Source organism: Pteropus vampyrus, unplaced genomic scaffold (assembly GCF_000151845.1).
Source record: "Pteropus vampyrus isolate Shadow unplaced genomic scaffold, Pvam_2.0 Scaffold55, whole genome shotgun sequence".
Classification (NCBI taxonomy): domain Eukaryota; kingdom Metazoa; phylum Chordata; class Mammalia; order Chiroptera; family Pteropodidae; genus Pteropus; species Pteropus vampyrus.
Genome location: NW_011888836.1, coordinates 774,428 through 795,660, shown reverse-complemented (window position 1 = coordinate 795,660; position 21,233 = coordinate 774,428). Strand labels below are relative to the sequence as shown.

At 36.5% G+C, this 21,233-nt stretch overlaps 1 protein-coding gene across 2 annotated transcripts in view; it reads right to left on the bottom strand.

The window, feature by feature from the left end:
• The window catches only part of CDH2 (cadherin 2), a 197,157-nt gene that overhangs the window by 156,842 nt on the left and 19,082 nt on the right, over positions 1-21,233 (bottom strand). For both annotated transcript variants that reach the window (XM_011360390.2, XM_011360391.2), the window contains exon 2: positions 14,028-14,139. In XM_011360390.2, the coding sequence (XP_011358692.1) occupies positions 14,028-14,139 (112 nt within the window). The remainder of the gene's footprint in view (positions 1-14,027; positions 14,140-21,233) is intronic.

The following is a 21,233-nucleotide window of genomic DNA, read 5'->3' as shown; positions in this document are numbered from 1 at the left end:
CAGGAACACTTTAATAGAATCTTCACGTAGCACATCAATCACTGCCATGGTGATTTTCTATTCAGACCTGACCTAGAAAAGGACTTTAAATTTTCCTCCTCTTCTCTCTCCCCTACAGTATAGTCTTATAAGAAAATCAAAATATTTTGGAAGACATTTAGAAAAAAATATTGATCCATTTAAACAGAAAAAAAAAGAGAAGAAATTGTTCCCAAATGTGTTTGTGTGTGTATGGCCTGAAACAGTATGACCCTACTGCTTAGTTAAAAATTTTCTTTTTACCCAAATATTTTCCACTAATTTCATAAGCTAGCATCCCATTCTCACATTCCTCAACTACTACTTCATTTTTTAAAAATTTTCTATACTATTCCTGGAAATACATGATACTCTCAACCTCATTTCTAGGTAATTCTCCAAACTTTTGTTCATACTAATTCATTCACTTGATCTACGAACTAGTAATTAAAGCCCGTGTCTGCCAGGCATTTTGCTAGGCTTCAGGGGTATTGGGTGAACAAGTGACACAGTCTCTACCTCATGGGGCAGACCACCATCTTGGAACCATAGCAGAAAAGCAGACTCCTGATCAAAGCAACACCTTTCATCTTTCTACCTTGATATTTCCCCTTTCTGGCCATAATCACACAAAGCAGCATCTTACTCCTCCGAAGTTATGAAGGCTGTGTTTTCATCCTCACTAAGACCTTCAGTAAGACCCACTGTAAGTTAGGATGCAACTCATCTCACATAACAGAAAACTCATCTTGTACTGTCTTACACAATCGATGGAGTTTATTAACTAACAGAAGTCCAGAGATAGAAAAAGCTCAGGATTATATTAATTTAGCGGTTTAATAATTGCATCAAAGGCTAGGTTTCTCTCTACTCTGCCGAGAAGTCGATGACTGGCCAGAACTCTTGAGAGTATTTGCTTCTTTATTCCTATTATGGTAAGGAGAGAACCATGGAAGAAAGGGGCAGAAGGCTGGGGGTGGAGGATGGAGTTGAGAGACAAAACACAGACAGGCTGAGAGGAAGCACTATTTTCCCACACTTGACCTTACAGATCCAAAGGGTTCATGATGCTTCTTTCCTGGGACCAGAGGTGGACTAAGCTAAAGCCATGGGCTGCACAGGGCGGCCAGGAGTAGATACTGAAACAATAATTGAGGGAGGGATCTCAGGGGAGGCCACCATAAACTGATTTACACAAAACGTTATTCATCTACTGTTTACAGCCTTTAATATTAGCTTTATTACCCTCTCCAGAATCCATACTTGCCCAATTTTCTTTCCCAGCTTTGAATAACTCCCGCCCCTTCGGCCAATTCAGCCCCTTACACCGGCACTCAAGGAACAAGACTTGGTGTCACCAGTCTACATTTTGGGGGAGTATTCTCCAATAACAATCTTTTTCCTATTGACAATCTGATCTCACGTACATACTACATACTCCTTCTCTATTTCTCCTTTTTATCTATCCAAACTGCCATTCTCCAAAGTGTTTTCTCCGATAACTCATCCCTGCTGGATCTAGTCCCTCACTTATCTGAATTTTCAGGCAAACTCAATGGAGACTGCATAGCACATCAGGAAGAGCACAGGAGTGGGAGTCACAGACCTGGGTTCAACTCCTGGCGCCACCACTTGCTAATGGTGTGCCTGGAATAAACCACTTTAAAACTGTTTATATATATCTGAATTTCCTTACCTTTAAAACAGGATTACCACTTTTGCTGGGTCATTTTAAAGACTAAAGATAATTTCTATTAAGAACCTGGCACATACAAGATGATAAATAAAAAAAATCTATTATCATTATCGATCCATGAAATCTCATTTGTATATGGTCTCTTGTCACTCTCTAATGCTCTAATTTGCTAGATTTTCCCTTAACAACTAGTATTCTGGGGCAAACAAGAAGATCCATCTCTATATCTGTACCAAATTAACTACTGGTCCCTATATCTAGCAAAAGTAATATGCCGCTTCACGGGGCTACATTCATCTTCTATTACTTTCCATAGGAATGAATTTCTTTTTCTTAAGTAGAAAACACCCATGTCTTAAAGTAAGCTGAGTAGATAGTGATGATACAAACTACCTGCTCCCTCAAGACAACAACAAAGAAAATAACAGCGAAGAGTTTTTGAGAACCTATCATAGTTCAAAAAGATGAAACGACAGGACCAAAGAACTGAGAACTCTTGGTATACTCACTAAAATCTCAAAGCAGAGCAAAGTTTATGATTATTTTTAAAGAAAAAAAGAAAAGAAAATAAATGTGCACCTTGACTGGCAGCATGGATTTTAAAACCCCAGAGAAGTGAGTGAGTCTTGGCACCTGGGGCCTGAGAAAGTAGAAGGTGCACGAAATGCTCCAGCAGAAGTGGCCTTTATGAGCGGCACTGACCTAATGGGCTAGAGGGAAAGGGCTCCAAAAAATGGACGGAAATAGGAAGACAATATCCAGACCGCGGTGGGCCACTTATTGATTCTTGTGAGTCTACATGAATCACTCCAGCTCTGTGAATTCAGTTTCATTACGTGAAAATAGAAATCTCCCACCCCCACCTGACTCATAGAGTTTGGGGCAGCTAAAATAAAATTTATGAAACTGCTCAAGAAGTACAACACTAAGCAAATATAATACATTTATAAAGAATGGTTCTGAATGCCAACTAGAAGGCATTTCTTTCACATTTCCACATAGCACTGCTTAAATGACCATATTGTGAGCACCAGCCATCATATATTAATAATCAGCAAAACGAAGGGTAAATCTGTTCTTAATTGCCTAGTTTATTTAAATAACTACTAAACCTCTGAGAATGGGGCACTAATATGGATTGAGAATTCATGCTACCTACTAATTTGCTAATCATTAGCAGAGTGACAATACCATACTGGGGCTTTATCAACTTGAGCAGTTCACGTGAGATTACCTCATAAGAGACCATTTTCCTACAATATAAATGCAACAAGATATTTTAATATATGTCTTCTGCATTGACAGAATGGATGACAAGTCAGCAAAAGATGCCACAGCATATCTAAGGGACTGAACTAAAGGAATAATTACATATATGCATAATGTGAAAATATGCAGGATTTAATTTCACGAATAAATTAGGAGAACAAATATTCAGCTCTGTTGAGATTTTTCTCTGATCAGATAGTTCATTAAGGTGGCCCATTATTTTCTGCCTTTAAAACCACAGAGAAATTCTACAAAGAAATATTTATAATTTAAGGGATTACAACAAATTATGACTACTTTCCCTACTACCACAACTAGCAAGTGTTAGGCAGGCACTGCTATTTTCCAGGCAATGCATAGTGTCTTCTTTACACACAACAGAAAACAAGTATTTGCTGAATGAAGTACAGAACACAAATACTCTCCAGGCTCTGAGAATTTCCATATCAGTACTTAAATTCATAATACCTGTTAATATGAGAATACTTCAAGTGAAATTCCTAAAGGAAAGACAAAGTAATAATGAACTGGCCCTTATTTGTAGGGCTCAGAAATGCAATTCAACAAACTGCTGAATAAAGTCAAGTGCCAATATGAAAGGAGAACATCAGGAAGGCCAGCTGATGTCAGAGGAAAATCAAATGCAGTATATTAGGTGCTTCTCCTCTGACAGAAATGTCCTTGGTTAGACCACACCATCAGCAAGTAAATGAAGGGGCCAGGAAGAAGGAGCTGAATTTCAGCCCTAGAAATTAACAGGCCGTTTTCTTTGTCATATATATTTTTTTTCTGCCAGGTAAGCGAAGAATCTTACTCTCATTTTATCAGCACTTATATTAGAATTCCCTAATCTCCTTAATTGGGTGTCTGGTGAAATAAATACTCATATGTTTAAAATAAATATGCAATACATGTAATAACAGTGTATACATATATATTCTAATCAATCGTTAACAAAACATTCATCAATATCTATGCTAGATGCTATAATATCTGTCCAAACAAAGACAGAAGGTAGGCTTCCATATAAATAGGCAAGAGAGAAGAAGTAATATACAACCTCCAAAGTATAACACTTTCAAAAATCCATCTGTACTAACAGAGTTTGACTTAAAGAAAGGACACAACTGACCCGAATTGTGTTTCTGTCATGGAAATACACACTAAGGCCAACTATGTAAGATTGGTGGAAGAACACCTTTGTTAGAATCTCCTGGAGTTCACCTGTAAAAATGCATATTCTTAGTATTCAGACCTTAAAATCTGAGGCAAGTTCCAGGAAATCTGCATTTTAAGAAGCTTACCCCAGAGTAACTCTCAAGCACTCTAAAATCTGAAAACCATTGATACTGATTTTTTTTTTTAAAAAGAAAGTTAAAACAAGAGAACTTTGGAAGAATTATTTCCTAATTTTTTTAGTCTAGACACTAGGAACAGGAGTTAAACTGGAAAGCAAAAAAGCATATAAGTAGTGCAGCATATTTAACAGCCAACTTAAAAAGCAGTGCAATTAAAATCCAATGAATGCATATGTTAAAGGGATACTTTCTCATACTGGAAATCTTAACCAGAGGAGAAATGATGCATTGTGACAAAGAATGACTAGCTCCTGGAGTGAGGCACAGAGGAGGCACATCCTGGTGTAAAGACACCATTCAAAAATGGTTGGCATTGTCAATTTCATTCTTAATACAACACAGAGTATGAATATTAGTATCAAAGATAATTTCATTTGGAAAAAAGCCTAGAAGATTTTTTTCCCCCAAATAACTGCAAAGTAAAGCATCTATAGGAAGAACTTAGTCCACACCGAAAAAGAAAAAATAGATGAAAGTGTCAGCAACTTTTCCCTTACAAGTGAGCAAACTCCAACCAGAGTGATCTATAAAGAATTCAACAAGGAACAATTAAAGAAGCTAACTTTAGACTCCTGCAGAGACACAGGAGCCAGAAAACAACAACAACAACAACAACAAAAACAAAAACGGATCTCAGATCTCCAAATACCATAAAGGATTCATCTTTGTTCTATGTTCGGTCAGTTTAGGGGACAACTATCTATTGACATTAAAGTTCTCAAGATGAAATGAAGACTTTGTAACAGCAATGGATGTGCTTTGATAAGATATGTGCCTTCTTGAAAACAGATAATTTTTTAAGTTTTTGTTAAAAAATGAAATTCATTTTTCAGCAGGAATCTGAAATGGCAGTAACTGAGCTGATCCAAATCCCATTATTTATACATTCATATATCTGCAATGGTTTAATCCATCAATTTGACAGCTTATATCATCTTAAACTTATAGATGTTACCATATATATGTACCTTTGTTCGAATGAGGATTTAAAATAAGTACTGGCATTGATTCTTGGGGCTATTATGTGTTTGGATTGCCAGTGGGGTCTCCAGATGGTATCGAACCAAGAGCCCTTTTGAAACAATTCAACTTACAGGTCTAACATTTGAGTTCAAAAATCAATTTTACAAGTACAATATGGTTAGCAGTTCATGTGAAAAACACCCAAGAGTTTTAGTTAACCACAATCTTAAACAGGGGTCAACAGAATGATGCCACAGTACACCATGTCCATCCCCTTTGGGCTGCACTAGAAGTGCTGCATCCACATCAGAGGCAAGAAGACAGCCTGAACGGCATGCACAGGCACAGACAGCAAGGGCTTGTTTGTGGAGGGAACCTCAGTTTCTTCTATTTGAAAGGAAAGAGTAGACCAGAATGCTCAAATGCTGCTAAAGAAAATGTTTGATATTTAGCCTGCAGCAGAAAAGCTTTAAGGAGTCTACGTGATTATGTTCAGGTATTTGAAGATCTCTAAAACTAAGTTCCTACTACAGGGGTTTTGCCTGTTTTGTTGACCACCATTGCTCCATTCCTTGAAAAGCCCTGGTACATAACAAATGCTCAAAAACGCTTGTTGAATGAAAGATGATAAAATAAATGACCTCAAAACATAAAAGAATACACTTGCTCTGTGTGGTGCCAAGATGAAACAGGCACCAGTGGGTAAAAATTTTAGGAACATATGCTTCAGTTAAACTTTTTAAGAAACCACTTTTTAACAGTTAGCGCTCTCCAAAGATGGAGCAGACTTTGTAAGGGAGTGATCTCCTCATTTGGGGGGAGAGAGTGGCAGTGGTATTCTTGCAGAAACTGGATAACCATCTGTCAGGGATGCTATAGCAATGAAAACACTGTTTATATCATCGAATACCACAAGGGTTTCATTTTTATCCTATCTGCCATTTCTGTCGAGCAAACCGTCTGCTGACACAAAATCATCAAGCTGAAATAAAGGATTTTAAACCATTCCACGAGTGACTCAACAAAATGTGTTAGAGTGGTTCCCAAATGCAGGTACACGAAAATATCTGCGGAGCTTATTATAAAATAGATTTCTGAGTCCCACTTAATCTCATTTTTCTAGTCTACTCCATGCTCTTGTCCTAGCAATTATCTCCTCTCTTCTGCGCCATCACTTATTCCCTCCCTACTGGATTCTTTGTCATCATCATGCAAACATGTTACTCCCATTTTTGAAAAATCCCCTAATTGACCCCACTTCTCCTTCCTTTTAAAGAAAAACTCAATTTGTATCCAGCTTCCCTCCTCCACCAGACTGTCGAATGCACCCAAATTAAAGACACCAGTTACCTCCATATTGCAAAATTAGTGATGAATTCTCAGTCCTCATCTGAGCTGACCTTTCTTTCAGTAGCATCTGGCATAGATGATCACTCCCTTCCTTTGAAACACTCCCTCACTTGCCTTTTTCCCCTACCTCCTCAATGATTCTCGATTTCCATTCTGCCCCTAATCCTGATTTCTAACAGTAGAGTGCTGAAAGGCTCAAAATGAAACCATTTCTTTTCTTTCTTCAGTTTTCTCCTACTCACACTCAGATCCTTAGAGATTTCACCCTGGGTCATGGCTTAACTTACTGTTTATACACTTAGTACTCCCCTCTCTGCAGCCCAGCCCACTCTAGTGAACCCTAAGCCCATATTTAAATGTCTCCTTGACAACTCTTATATTCATCTTGACAGATTCAAACCAAGTTCCTGATCTTCCCCACCAGTGACTAACATCCTTCCCAGTGTTCAGACAAAATGTAGGAGTCATCCTTGACTCCTCTTTTCACACCACCCATCTAATCCATCAAATCTTGTCAACTCTATTTTCAAAACATTGTCAGAGAATAAAGCTGAACACCTATCTCGCACCATATGCAAAGATTAACTTAAAAATGGGTCAGTGATCTAAATATTAAGAGCTAAAACCTTAAAAATCTTAGAAGAAAACATAGGGGTAAATTTGTATGGCCTTAGATTCTGCAATGGATTCTTAGACATGATGCCAAAAGCAACAGCAAGAAGAGAAAATAATAAATTAAATTTCATCAAAGTCGAAAATGTTTCTGTCTAAAAGAACATTATTAAGAAAATGAAAAAACAACCTAGAGAATGGGAGATATTTGCAAATCATATATCTGATAAGGGTCTAATATCCAGAATATATATAAAAAACTCTTACGACTCAAAAATAAAAATAAACACTCTAATTTTAAAATGTGCAAAGAACTTGATTATGTCTCTCGAGATGTACAAATGATACACATTACAAAATACTAAGCATCATTAGTCATTAGAAAAATACAAGTCAACACACTAGGATGTCTACGATCAAAACAAATGAAAAATAACAAGTTTGGGGATGATGTAGAACAACTGGAACCCTTGAATATTGCTAGTTGAAATATAAAATGATTCAAGTGTCGTGGAAAACAGTGTGAAAGTTCTTCAAAAAGTTAAACATAGAATTACCATATGACCACTCAATTCCATTCCCAGCTGTATAACTCAAAGAACTGAAAACAGATAACAGAAAGAAACACCTGTATACACATGTCCATTCCAGCACTATTCACAATAGCCAAAAATGTCCACCGACTAATAAATGGGTAAACAAATAGTTTACAAACTGTCAACTATATACATATATATAATATATATATATATGTATGTATATACACACACATACATATAATTATATACATAGATATAATGAAACACTATTTAGCCATACAAAGGAATGAAGTACTGCTACATGCTATAACCTCTAAAACATTATGCTAAGTGAAAGAAGCCAGATATAAAAGGTTTGTGGAATGGAGGGAGGGAAGATTTAGGTGAAAATGCTTAATGGATAAGGGGTTTTACTTTGATGTGATGAAAATTATTTGGAACTAGACAGAGGCTGCAAAATATTAAAATGTACTAAATTCCACTTTAAAATAGTTAATTTTATATGAATTTCACTTGAATAATTTTTTTTTTAATAATCAGAATCCAACCCCTTTTCCTACCTTTACGACTACCACCTTCGTCTAAGCCACTATTTTCTCTCACTTAGATTATCACTAGCCTCCTATCTGGTCTCCTAGTCCCCTCTTGGCCCGTTACTGCTCTAACCTCACGTGACCGCATCCCTACAACTCTGCCCCTTCCTCTCTCCGCTCCAGTCATACCAGGCTCCTTGCTGCTCCTTCAACATTCAAGACACACTCCTGAATCAGGGTCCTTGCACTTGCTATTTGCTTTATTTTAAATGTTCCCTCTCCCAGTTATCTATAGCTCTTGGACCATCTCCAACATCAGTTCTTACTCAAATGTCTCCTACACAATGACAACTCCCGTGGCTCTCCTGTGTACACTACAGAACACACATTCTCCTTATTTCCCTTCTCTGCTTAATTTTTCTCCATAGCATTTATACCATCTAACATACAGTAAATCTTATTTATTGTATTTATTTTCTATTTCCCATTAGATGCTTACTAGAGAGAGAAAGGGGCTCTCTGATACTAAAAAGATGAATTTTAAACCATTCGGTTACCTTCTTGCAAATACATTTTCATAAGTGAAGTGTGACTTAACTTTCTTTAACACAGATCTGGCTGTTACTTTGTAAGAGAGCAGACTTCAGCTACTCAAATCATGAATAACTACAATAGGACTTTAAAAAAAAAAAAGTGACCACCCAAACTGGCTCTTCTTAGTGTGTAGCATTACATTAAGAAAGCTGGACCTAAAATATATCAAAAGGCATCCAAGATAGTCCAAGTATTAAGTAAAGTCTAAATGATTACAATGAAAATGAAGGTTTTCATTAATTCTTAGGTTGATCTTATTATATACTTAATTGCCCTTAAAAAACAAACAAACAAACAAGGTATTAAATAAAAGTTCTCCATCCCTCAGAATCTACATAGCTGCGTTTCATTTGCAATACCATAGAACTGATGATCAATATCCAGGAGAACCATCCTTAGTACTTAGTGCCTTTTTCCACAATTAGAAAAAAGTAAATTGCAAGTGGTTGGCAGACTGTATAAAATAAATATGTATATATTTAACTTTCAAATATTTTAAAACATTTATCTATTCAATAATCGAAAAAAAAATATTGAAATAAAAAAGTAAATTAAAACAAAAACCAAGGTTTCATAACAAATTAATATCAGCCTTGAACCCAGCAGAACTGCCTAAGATATATATAGCTTCCCATTTCAATAACACATGTACGAAAAATACTCATGTTGTTTTAAAAAGCAGTGCAGTTGTATAGTCCAACTAAACTAATAAAAAACATCTCAGTCCTGTCATCTAAAGAACCTTACTACAGCTTCCTCTGAATGTGTTAATGTGGACAAGCCTCAATCAGTAAGTAAACTAATCTAAATCAAATTCCATCTAGTTGAAAATAATCATCATGCACTGCCCAGAGTTGGGGAGTATGAATGGATTACTGAAAATATTCTTGGTAATTGCAGGTTGCTATTTATGTGGACCAGAAATGGAGGAGTTTACTTAGTGAAATGTCTAAGCGTGCAGACCACCAATGCAAAACATACGGGAAAATCACTCTTGACATCCACACTAAAAACAGCCTAGATCCTCTGCAATGTCACAGTGTGGTGGTTATTTCATCGTGTCAGATACACTGCTGGGTGACAGAATGAAAATTTATGATTGCAGTTATTTTATTTTCAAGTAATGTGCTACCACAAGAGATTTTTCTAGTTCAGTGGAGTGTAAGTTAAACATTAAAGACTAAATATTCTTTTCTAAAGCCTTAAATTTTTCTGCTTGTAAACAGACATGCACAAAATACTAATGTTGACAATAATTGAAAGACATTTTTTCATTATTGGGGGGTGTGACTGCTTTAGAGTCACCAATTCCAAAATATGTCTAGTAACATACAAGTCATGGAGTTAAGTGGGGAATGAGGAATACCAGCTCCAAAATAAACATTTCACAAGACACTTGGACAGTTAGATTAGTTCCCATTACCCCCTACTCTTCCCTGTGCTGTATACCATAATGAACTTTTATAATCATCATTTTACCATCATTGGAACTAAATTAGGAATCAGAAAACCTGGGTTCTAATTCCAGATCTGTAACTAACAATCTAAAGAGCTGTATAATCATGGGAAAAGCCTATAATCTCTGTGAGCTCCAATTTACTTATCTGTAAAATGAGGGGGTTGGCAACAAATGCTTAAAATTGATCCTAACTTATAAAGGCAAACACAGAAAAATACCACAGGATAAAAAAGGCATGTTTTTCACCTTAGGGGAAACAAAAAAAGGAAAACATTATAAAATTAATGGTAATGAGGATGTAGAAAAGAACTAACAGTCTTTTTAGCCCTGTAAAGAAGAGTTCTACAAAAATGCAAATAAGAAAAAAAAAAAAAAAAGTCTTTTTAGCCCTGTAAAGAAGAGTTCTACAAAAATGCAAATAAGAAAAAAAAAAAAAACGCCCTGCATACTCTACATTCCTTTTGGCCTAGAAATTCTACTTTTTACGACAAAGTCCCAAAGAAAATATCTTTAAAAATCAAAGTTCTCTAAAAAAGAATCTCCATAGCAGCACTATATGTATGAGAGAAAAATTGGAAAAGTATAAAAATAGAGGCACAGTTAAGCAAAATCTGGTTTTGCTAACAAAATGGAACACAGGCCTATATAGCCATTTTTTAAATACTGAACTAGTTTCAAAAGAGAGGAAATATTCAACATGACATAGCATGAAATGTAAAGGTTAGTCACAAAATACATTTGCCCTCTTTATGATTTTACTGAAAAAAAATAAAAATAAAAACAAAACAAAAAAAAACCTGATGAAAGCCAGAGGAGAAACTGGAGGGATATAGTTAGTTCACTGGATCCATTCTTTCTATAAAAGTCATTATGATGGCAAAAAATAAATGGAGAAGAGAGAGAAGGGAATTCTCTCTAAACTATACTTCAGGTTTTACATTTCCTGCTTTTTCTACACAGTTTTTGTAACATGACTAATATCATCTTATATCTCCACCTAATACTGAATGTTTTTCAAGCACCTTCACAAAGATTATGTTATTGAATTATCTGGAAAATAATCAGCATTCGTGGCATTTCTAAACCAAAATGTTAAACTTTTATACAAAGTCCAGTGTCCCAGGGATGTAGCCTATGAAACCATACCATACATATTGTTAAACCACCATCCTTCTCTCTCCTCAATAGTCATCAATAGGAAATTAAAGAAAGTATCAAGAGTTATCAGTTTTAACTTCAACATAACCCAACTCCATAGTCAATCTTAACATGGTAGAGCTTGCCATGAGGCAAATGCCTTAGAAACTGCTACACATTTCTTATGTACAATTACTTCTTTCCTTAAACACTAAAATTTTGGTCACAGAACCTGGCAAAAGTGATCGCCCTTTCAGCTTTAGAAAACACATGAGGTGAATGGACTCACTGTAGCCCACAGAATTCATGAACACGATTATGGCATGGTATTTGGTTTCAGTATACAGATGCACCTTTGGATTACTATGCCACCAAAAACCCCAAAAAGATATAAAAGATAAAAATCTAGAATTCCTCTAAGTAACAATTCTCCAAAAGAAACATAACTGGTGACAACGTATCCGTAAAAAGGAATGTCAATGTTTCTCAAAAGCTTGAGTAAGATTTCTTCCTCCCCCAAAAAACTTGATTTTTTTTACAAATCAACATTTTAAACTTTATGTTTTAAGCTTTAAGATGCTGATGTCCTTTAACATATTCTATGAATGAAAAAGAAAAAAAAGTAATGGTGTACCATGTTTTTTTTTAAGGCTAAAAAAATCAATACAGTAACGACTGGGCATACCCAAACCATAGAAATTCTACCGGAGATTATCATACACACTTCTCTCAGTGACTTTGGAGACCACAATGTCAAAAGTATTTTCAGTCTTTCCCATTTAGAACTCTAGCAAAATTCCAAGCGTCTAGGTTATACTAAAAGACACTGGCAAACAGCTATGCCCAATTTCTTCTGTCGCCAGTATTACCTAATAATCAAAAAACAGGCTTTATTTTCAAAACTATTTAACATGCCAACATATTTAAATCTTAAATCAATGGTTTCTAGTGACAGACCATATGTTTATTTCCAACCAAGAAATTATAAGCTTGTAGGAAAAGAGATTAGGAGAAGGAATTATCCTTTTAAAAATGAATCTCAAAAATACAACAAATTCCACTGACACTTTTTTATCTGTCTGTATTCTTCCATATAATTGTATCAATATAATTTTTTCAACATTTAAATAATATTCACAGGTCATATAGGTCCCAGGATGCCACATAATAATTTACATATTTTAAAAAAGTGACACATATGCAAAAGGACTCCAAGTCTCACATTAAGTTAAACAAAATCAACACTTTGATTTGAATTAAACCTACCCCATCAACCATTACCAACTAGATGAGATAGCAATTCAGTGTTGAGATAGGCTTGATTTTAAATTTACTCATTAAAATACCATGTAATGAGGCAGGGACAGGAAGATGTCTTTAAAAACTCAATTTCAGAAAAATCATATAAGTGTGAGCAAATAACAATTAGAATAGAAACAAAAATAAAATGATAACCTGCACCAAAGACCTTTAGTAGCTAAGGGGCCATTTACACCTCAAAGTCCTCTGTCTATGGTATTCTAAAGTATTACACCAGTAAGGTTTATCAGTTGCACAGAGACACTTCAATTAAGGCTGTGTGGTAGAGCCCTGTGCAAATTAATTAGTTGAGGTTGCACAGATTTTCTAAAAGCAGCTCTCTAAAACAGCCTCGGAGATATTGCACAAGTTGTGGAGAATTAGAATTTAAATACAACTTACTAATCAATTCTTCTTGCTTTCACATTTCAACGACATTTTGTGTAATGATAAATAAGTCCATGAAAATACTACTGACCAACATTTTACCTGATTTCAACTAAAGGTAAAGGAGGGGGCTCTCAAGTTTTATTTCCGATCTTATCTAGTCTTACTGGCAAGAGTTTTCTTATGATAACTATAATGAATTTGATCCATATGCAAATAGGAGATGAGTCTATATTTGAAATTCACATATGCTACAACCAAATTAGCTATCTAGTAATTTCTATAAACAATGTCATAACAGAAATATGGATTTCATGCTCCCGCCTCAAGACTTTATCTGCTAAATTTGTTCATTACAATTTAGCTAAATATTAAAGTTTGGCATGTTTTATCAAAGATAATATTAATTTCTTTAATTCATAATACTAACTGGATTTTTTACTGTAAATAATTTTTAAAACCATTAAAATCAAATGTTTGGTAAATAGTCCTGAAAATAAGTAAAACACATGCAGAAAAATTATAAAAATTAGTTACATTATTTTTTCCACTGTAAATTAAAAATGGAAGAAATCTGAAGTTTGCAAGAGACCAGGAGCCTTCTAATACTGCACATGTGAGATTCATGAACTCTTCCGTAACCCTAAAACAAGGTCCCTACAGTCTCCTAAAACAAGGTCCCTAAAGTCTCGTTAGAGTGCTTGTGAAAATTTCATACTTGTTATACAATAGAGCTGGTTTAGAGAATTTAATGGCTAATTTATTTCAAGAGCTTAGATACTGTATGTGCAAATACATCTTTTGAGATAGTACCATTGAGAAGAGGCTGTCCTTCATGCACATCCTGCGATAAGACTGCACTGTAAACATCTTCAGGAAATCCAGTCTTGCATAATGCGATTTCACCAGAAGCCTTGACAGATGCCTGCAACACAAGAAAGAAGCATGTGCAATGATTGCTGCCTCCTTCAACTGAGAAACATTCCACTTGGCCCAATATCTTCTTTTTTCAACTACCATGTACAAACAACCCCTTTGTTTTCAAATGCTTACAATTAGAATGTAGAGGGCAAATGGTTACTCTTTTTGATAACTGGAGTAGAAGAAACAAATCCCACTTGTCTTGTCCAGTAAATCTAAATAACACACATTCTAGGTTGTTCTAAGGATTGAACATTTCTATTAAAATGGTCATTGTGACTGAAGAACTAGCCAGTGGACCTGGGGTAAGAGACAGCCAAACAGTTTGTAGGCTCCACAAATCACCATCACCAAAGAAGCTTTTCATTCAAGAAAAAGTGTACATTCAAGTATGTAGATTTTTTACATTCTCATCTAATTACCTGACTGTGCAGTTTGTTTCATTATGTCTCTGTTAATTAAAAAACGAAATTGCAATATACTTATTACAAGACATAGAGTATTTTATACCGAGTAAAACCAATCAATCCAATGTATATTTATCTCTAATTTCAAGGGCAGGGATACATTAAAAATATAAATAAACATTAATACAATTTTGTTTCCTTTTTATACTTAAAAATTGGAAAGTAACTATCTCTTGCCATCTTCCTATAATCACATAGGTAGTTAACTACCTAGTGTGCTTGAAACTCAATCATACTGAGTGCTATCCACCTACCCCTCCGAGTTAGTTTCACTACTTCTTCCAGCCCTACTGACATCATCACAGAACAACTAGCTCTCAGGAGAACTCGTGCAGCTTTCACATTAATTTTAGGAAACTTCACCCTGCACTGAGCGGGGTTCGAATACAGGAGGAAGAAGAGTAAAATGGAGGCTGCGGGAGGGAGGGATTCGGTACTTGCTGGGCCAGCATTAGGAGTGGTCTACACTGATGAGGAATTCAGAAATTGGGAGGAAGGAGAAAGAGAAGCTCCAAAAATAGAGACCTCAAAGCAGTTGTCTGAAGGAAACAATACAGTGCAAGCTTCATAATGAAAGAAGTAGCTGGATTATGCATGGGAAGTTTTGCGAATACTAATGTTACAAAAATTCAGACTAATCTAGTATCCAATTGAATTCTCTAATATTCTGTTGAATTATCTAATATTCTGTTCTTTTAAGATATGGTAAAATAAAGAGAAAAATAAATTTAAACTTTGTTAAATATCACATAGTATTTATTTTGAAAAAAAGCATTAGGAGTAACAGTGAGATATTAGTTCAGACCCATCAAATTAACAGTCTTAAGTCTGCTACGTGCAAGAAAAGATTTCGAGTACCAAGTCAAGGATACAGAGCAACCAACCCTCTCACACAGGTGTTAGTGAAAGCTGGTACAGTCATACTGGGGGACAATTTGGAAAATTTTAGTAAAGACGAATGTGGACATATCCTACGTGGGAGGTATATTCCTAGAAAAACTCTCCCATGGGTGCTCGTGTCGACACATAAAGGAATATTCACTGCAGCATGGTTAAAACAGTAGGACCTGGAGACTACCAAAACACCCATCAGTAGAATGGGCTAATAAATTTCACGTAGCCAAAAAAAAAAAAGGAACACTCAACAGCATTAAAATGGAAGATTTGGAACTACATTTATATACAGGGTTATAAATCAAAATAAACAAACAAAAAGTCAGCTTCTTTAACCTCCATGTAAGATTGAAAGAGAAATCTAATTATAAATCAACCTAGAGATGATTATTATTTCTAGTAAGTTCAGAAATCTAGTTAAGCAATATTCCAAATTCAGATTGGAACAAAGCACACTACCTTATGCATCTTGCAAAAAATTTTTTCAAAAAAGTATGATCAATGATTCCATTTTTATATATAAATTTTAATTATAAAAGATAATGTAATGTTATTGACACACATAAAAATGTATAAAGTTGTAATAAACACCAAATTTAGGATAGTGGCTACCTCAGAGAAGGCAAGACAAGAAAGGAATCAGGAAGGATTATATGGGTGGCTTTGATTTTATTTGTAATAATTCATTTCTTTCAAAAATGTAAAGATGTATTTGGCTCATGGGTACAAATTATATTATTCCCTATATATTTTATATGCTCTACATATTTCATAATAAGAACAAGAAAATATTAGGGACTAATTGAGAAGGAAAAAGTTGGTCTTCCAATACCCCTCAAGTTTGGGACACTGGCAGATATCTTGTCACTAACCAGCTGTAAATATCCAGGCACTTATCCTGGGCCTAGCACAGAGCAAGCACTAAATAAGTGAAAGCTTTTGCTTTTACCTAACCAAAACAAATAAAGGGAAAGCACCAATACCAACCCACCTTATAAAATGGACCAATGTGTTCTAAGTCTGTGTACTGAAGGGTTAGGAATCTGCCGCTTCGTCTCCAGTCCAGGCTTCTACAAAGGGAGGCAGCGGCAGAGTTCCAATCCAGTGGGGTAGGTGGGAACGGACACTGGCAGGGGTGTCAGGCCAGAGACAAATAACAGGAGGCAGAGTAAACAGCAATCATATCCTAACCTGGGCATTTGGGTTCGGCTCACATCCAGCGATCAACAAATGCTAAAGACTGGAGAAAAACTGTAATCTTTTCTTTTTCACTTTAAAAAAAAAAAAAAACTTTTTTAACTGAGATATAATTGCCATATCCTACATCGCTATTTTTAAATTGAGATATAATTAACATATAACACATCATATAAGTTTCGGGTACACAACGTAACGATTTGATATTCCTATATATTGTGAAATGATCATCACGGTGTCTGGTGAACATCCATCATCATATATAATAATCTTTTCTTTAATTCTACTACTATTTTAATGCTGTTGAGTGTTCCTTTTTTTTTTTTTTTTTTTGGCTACTATTGCTTTCCAGTGGCTCTGCCCTAAAGTAGGGGGATAAGCAGCAATATTTTCCTCATCCAAATCCACAGGAATAGAATTTCAAGACCATATCAAGTCCATCGGTAATACTGTGAATGTTCATTTCTGAGTATCTGTCTCCACCTTATTTTGGAAAAGAGAATTTCTATCCTCAACATGCTACCTTTTATTCAGCCTCTTTGCTCATTTTCCTCATTTAGAAATGTGCACCCATCTGCACGGTGTGGCTGTGAGGATTCCTGAAACCATGTTTATAAAGCCCGTCTCTAACAAATGCCGGCTACCAATATTAAACAACCACTGGAGTTGTATTATTTTATAAGATGTTCATATTTGTTTCAAACAGGTGAACCTTTCCTAAATTCTTCTACCCTAAAACAATATGAACCCACAGAATAACATGCTGTTATTAATCTATGATGTGTTTTCTTAAAAATGGGATCCATAAAATTATTAAAACATGTATTTCTCTCTATTAATTTAATACTGATTTCCTCTCTTAACATTCAGTCCAAAAATAACAAAATTAAGATGTTCAAAAAAAACAAACAGGAAGCACTGAAATGAATACGAACTTAAAATTGGAGATATAGCAATCTTACTTCGTGCCAAGCACTGCTCTAGTGCACTGCTAACTCATTTACTGCTCAGCCCTCCAAGGCCAGGGCTGGTACGAGGTCTAACTTATAGACCTCATTCCCTGATTCACCCAGGGAAACTGACTCCATTCGTGAAGCCTCTGGTGACAACAGCTTTTTGGACATCGAAAGCTCTAGTCCTACCCGTAGCTAATGCTTGAATGTTCTCCAGCAGTGGTTCTCAGTGCAGCACGGATATGGCACTCAGGGGACAATTGGACATATTTTTGGTTGTCCAAACTGGGAGAGGGATGCTACTGGCTACTAGTGGCTAGAGGCCAGGGATGCTCCCAACCATTACACAATGCACAGGGTAGCCACCCAGACAGAATTATCAAGCCCAAGATGTCAATAGGGTCAAGGGTAAGACACCCTGTTCTACAAGAACCCATGAAAAAGGGGTGTCCACCTACCCTTTGACACCTCCAGAAGTGGGAACCTTACTATTTCTTCAACCAGCTCAATAAACAGGAACATCCTCCTTTTCAAAAAACCAAAACCCAGCACCTGTGGCTTCCCTCAGCATTAACTGATCACTCTGCCAGGCCTAAGATGAGGCTCTGAAAGTTTGAAGATGAGAGAGAACTCTCACCTCAAAAAGTTCCCTGTGATGCAAGGCTGAGGCTGTGAATCACATGCATTTTCTAATATTTGAATAATGCAGGAGTTAGCAAATGTTTTCTATCAAAGAGGCAGAGAGCAAATATTTGAGGCTTTGTAGGCCACAGAATTTCTGTCAAAACTACTTAACTCTGCGGATGTAGTTCAAAAGCTGTCATAGAAAATTGGAAATGAACACATATTGTTCATTCTAATAAAACTTTATAGATATCGAAATTTGAATTTCATTTAATTTTCAAGTGCCAAAAAATATCCTTCTTCTAATTTCTTAAAAGCACTTAGGCATGTAAAAATGTGAAACACACACTCTTGGTCACACAAAAACAGGCATTAGGACCCTGAAACACTGTTCAGTTTTACAAACCATTGCTATTTCACTTACTTCTCACAACAGGCCCCCGAGTGAGGTGAAATTATCTACATTTTACAAACGAGCAAATAGGTTCTCACTTAGAGGTGAATACCCAAGATCTCACATCTGGGAAAAGAGAGGAGGCAAGATTTTAACCCTATACTCTTTCCAAGTACAACAAATAATTACAATTCTTTCAAAAAACATGCACTAAGTGCCCATTTATCGTGGGAAACTAACAAGATATGGCCCCTTCCCTTAAGGAGTTCAAGGCTGAATGTGGGAGTAAAATAAAGAGGTGACTGCAATAGAAAGTGCTGACTGGGAAGTAGAGATATGTTGAGGGCATAAGGAGAGACCAGGGCAGCGATCTCGGGGCCTCCCAAGCAGAGCCCAGGAGTAGCCAGGCAGTGGCAGAGTGACAGGAAGCCATCCCAGGCAGTCACTGCCTGAGCTAGAATAAGGCAGCAAGAAACAGCATACTGCCTGGGGAATTACAATGAGTTCAGTGTCACTGGAGTCCAAGAAGCAAGGCAGGGAATCAAAAGTTACAGCTAGAGAGTTAGACGGGGTTAGATTATAGATGGTTGGCGGCTTGGGGTTATCCTGTTCGCTTGAGGCAGCCAGGAACTGATTTTAAGCACAGGCAGATTATGATTGATAGAGAATTCTCTGATGCTTCGTGGGAAATGTGTGTGTGTGGCAGCGGGTGGAGGCAGGGTGCGGGGCAAGTGACAGCTGGGAGACAAGTTAGGACACAGACTTGACTCAGGCAGGGGCTGCAGGAATGAAAGAGGGGCAGATTGTATCAATATGCAGACAGTTAAAACTAATAGGGCTCAGTGAGGATAGGGGCTCACAGCAAGAGGGAAGGAGGAATGGGTGCCCTCCCCATATTTCCAGTTGAGTGACCACGGACATGGGTGGTACAAACTTAGAAAGATAATCACAAAATTATAACATCAGGAACAAAATGCTAAAGCAGCAGAAAGAATGAGATGATAAATCTGCCTGTAGAAATCAGACTCCACAGCTGAAGTGACATTTAGGCTCTGTCTTTAAAGATGATTAAAAATTTGCCAGGAGAAAAAGCAGGATGTGAAAAGGGGCATTCATTTCAAGCAAGAGGTGCAGCATGGACAAAGGCCCTGTTGATTTATATTGAGCTTGTAGTCAACCCAAACAACCCTGATCGTTTTTACCAGGCAACTGTTAAGTCATGGCTTCCATTTTCTTTGCTGCTGATTTAGGGCCACGAAGGGCAATAATTTACATTTAACCCTACAAGAATTGATCTCAATAAGTTAATAATTCCATCTAGATTTAGCCATTCCTCCTGGCTTTCTATATCAAGAAAGTCTGATGAGACACACCAATGTTTTCATAAAGATGCTACTCATACTAAAGACAAGGCATGACACAAGCCCAGACATCAGCCAGGCTCGTGAGGGGCAGTCCGTGGAGTAGTTTAGAGCATGGACTTTCACCAGGCCAGACCACCTAAGTCTGAATCCCACCCCTTCACCTGCTATCTGTGAGACCTATCTGTACAAAGTGTGTAATGACAATATCCACTCAGGGTAGGTGTGACGATTAAATGAGGTCATAAAACACTTAGGAGAGTGTCTGGCACACGGTTATTCACTGCATTAGTTACTAATAATAGTAACTAATTATGACAACATGAATACAACTCATAGTATTTCTGTCATACAGTCCATTAGTTTCCAAACTTGCTTAGCATAGCAAGCAATCTGGGATATTTGTCTAAAATACAGATCTCTAGATCCCAACCCGAGACACACTAAAACAGAATGTCAAGTGATGTGTGAATACATCGGTGTTTTTAACATGTGGCCACACATCTAGCCTGCATCTCCCATCTCCGAACTTTCTGAACTCCAGGTTTGACATACCCATCTTTTGCCCTAGTGTTCAGGTCTAATAACTTAGCAAAAGCAAAAAGAAATAAACAATTACTTTTTCTGCCTTTAACAACTGCATGCTGTTTCCTAGTTATTATGTAGAACTGAAAATTGAAATCGCAAGCCATCTTTTCATAATTACTGATGGAAGGATTTTGCCCCAGGTCAGCAATGGGCTATTCTTTTGTTTGAAAACCACTCCTTCTTGATTGGTTTTCGTTGTTGTTTTTAATTGGCACATTATTTCACCCCGACCTTTATTCTCCTCTTCTCTACAATTCTGCAAAGATTATAAACAGTCAGCAAGTGCTTTTGGCCCATCAGGATGAAATTCACGCTGGCCAGAGGATCTGAACTCATTTAGTGCCGCTCTGCGCTCTCACACAATCAGCTCACCTATCTTGAGTTTCAATTTCCTCTTACAAGTATTTGCTCTACTCTACCCAAGCTGAAGATCGACCTTCTTGTCTAAAAAGGACAGAAGTGTAATAGGAATTGAAGAGTTCGGCTTGCCTTTAGTATTAGTCTATCTGTTCCAGTTCTGAACTCACGGAGACATCATTTTTTGTTTTTTTTTTTTTGTTAAAATTTTTCCATAGTCTCAATACTGTGAGCTTTAAAGCTCTGAGTCCACTACTCTTTCA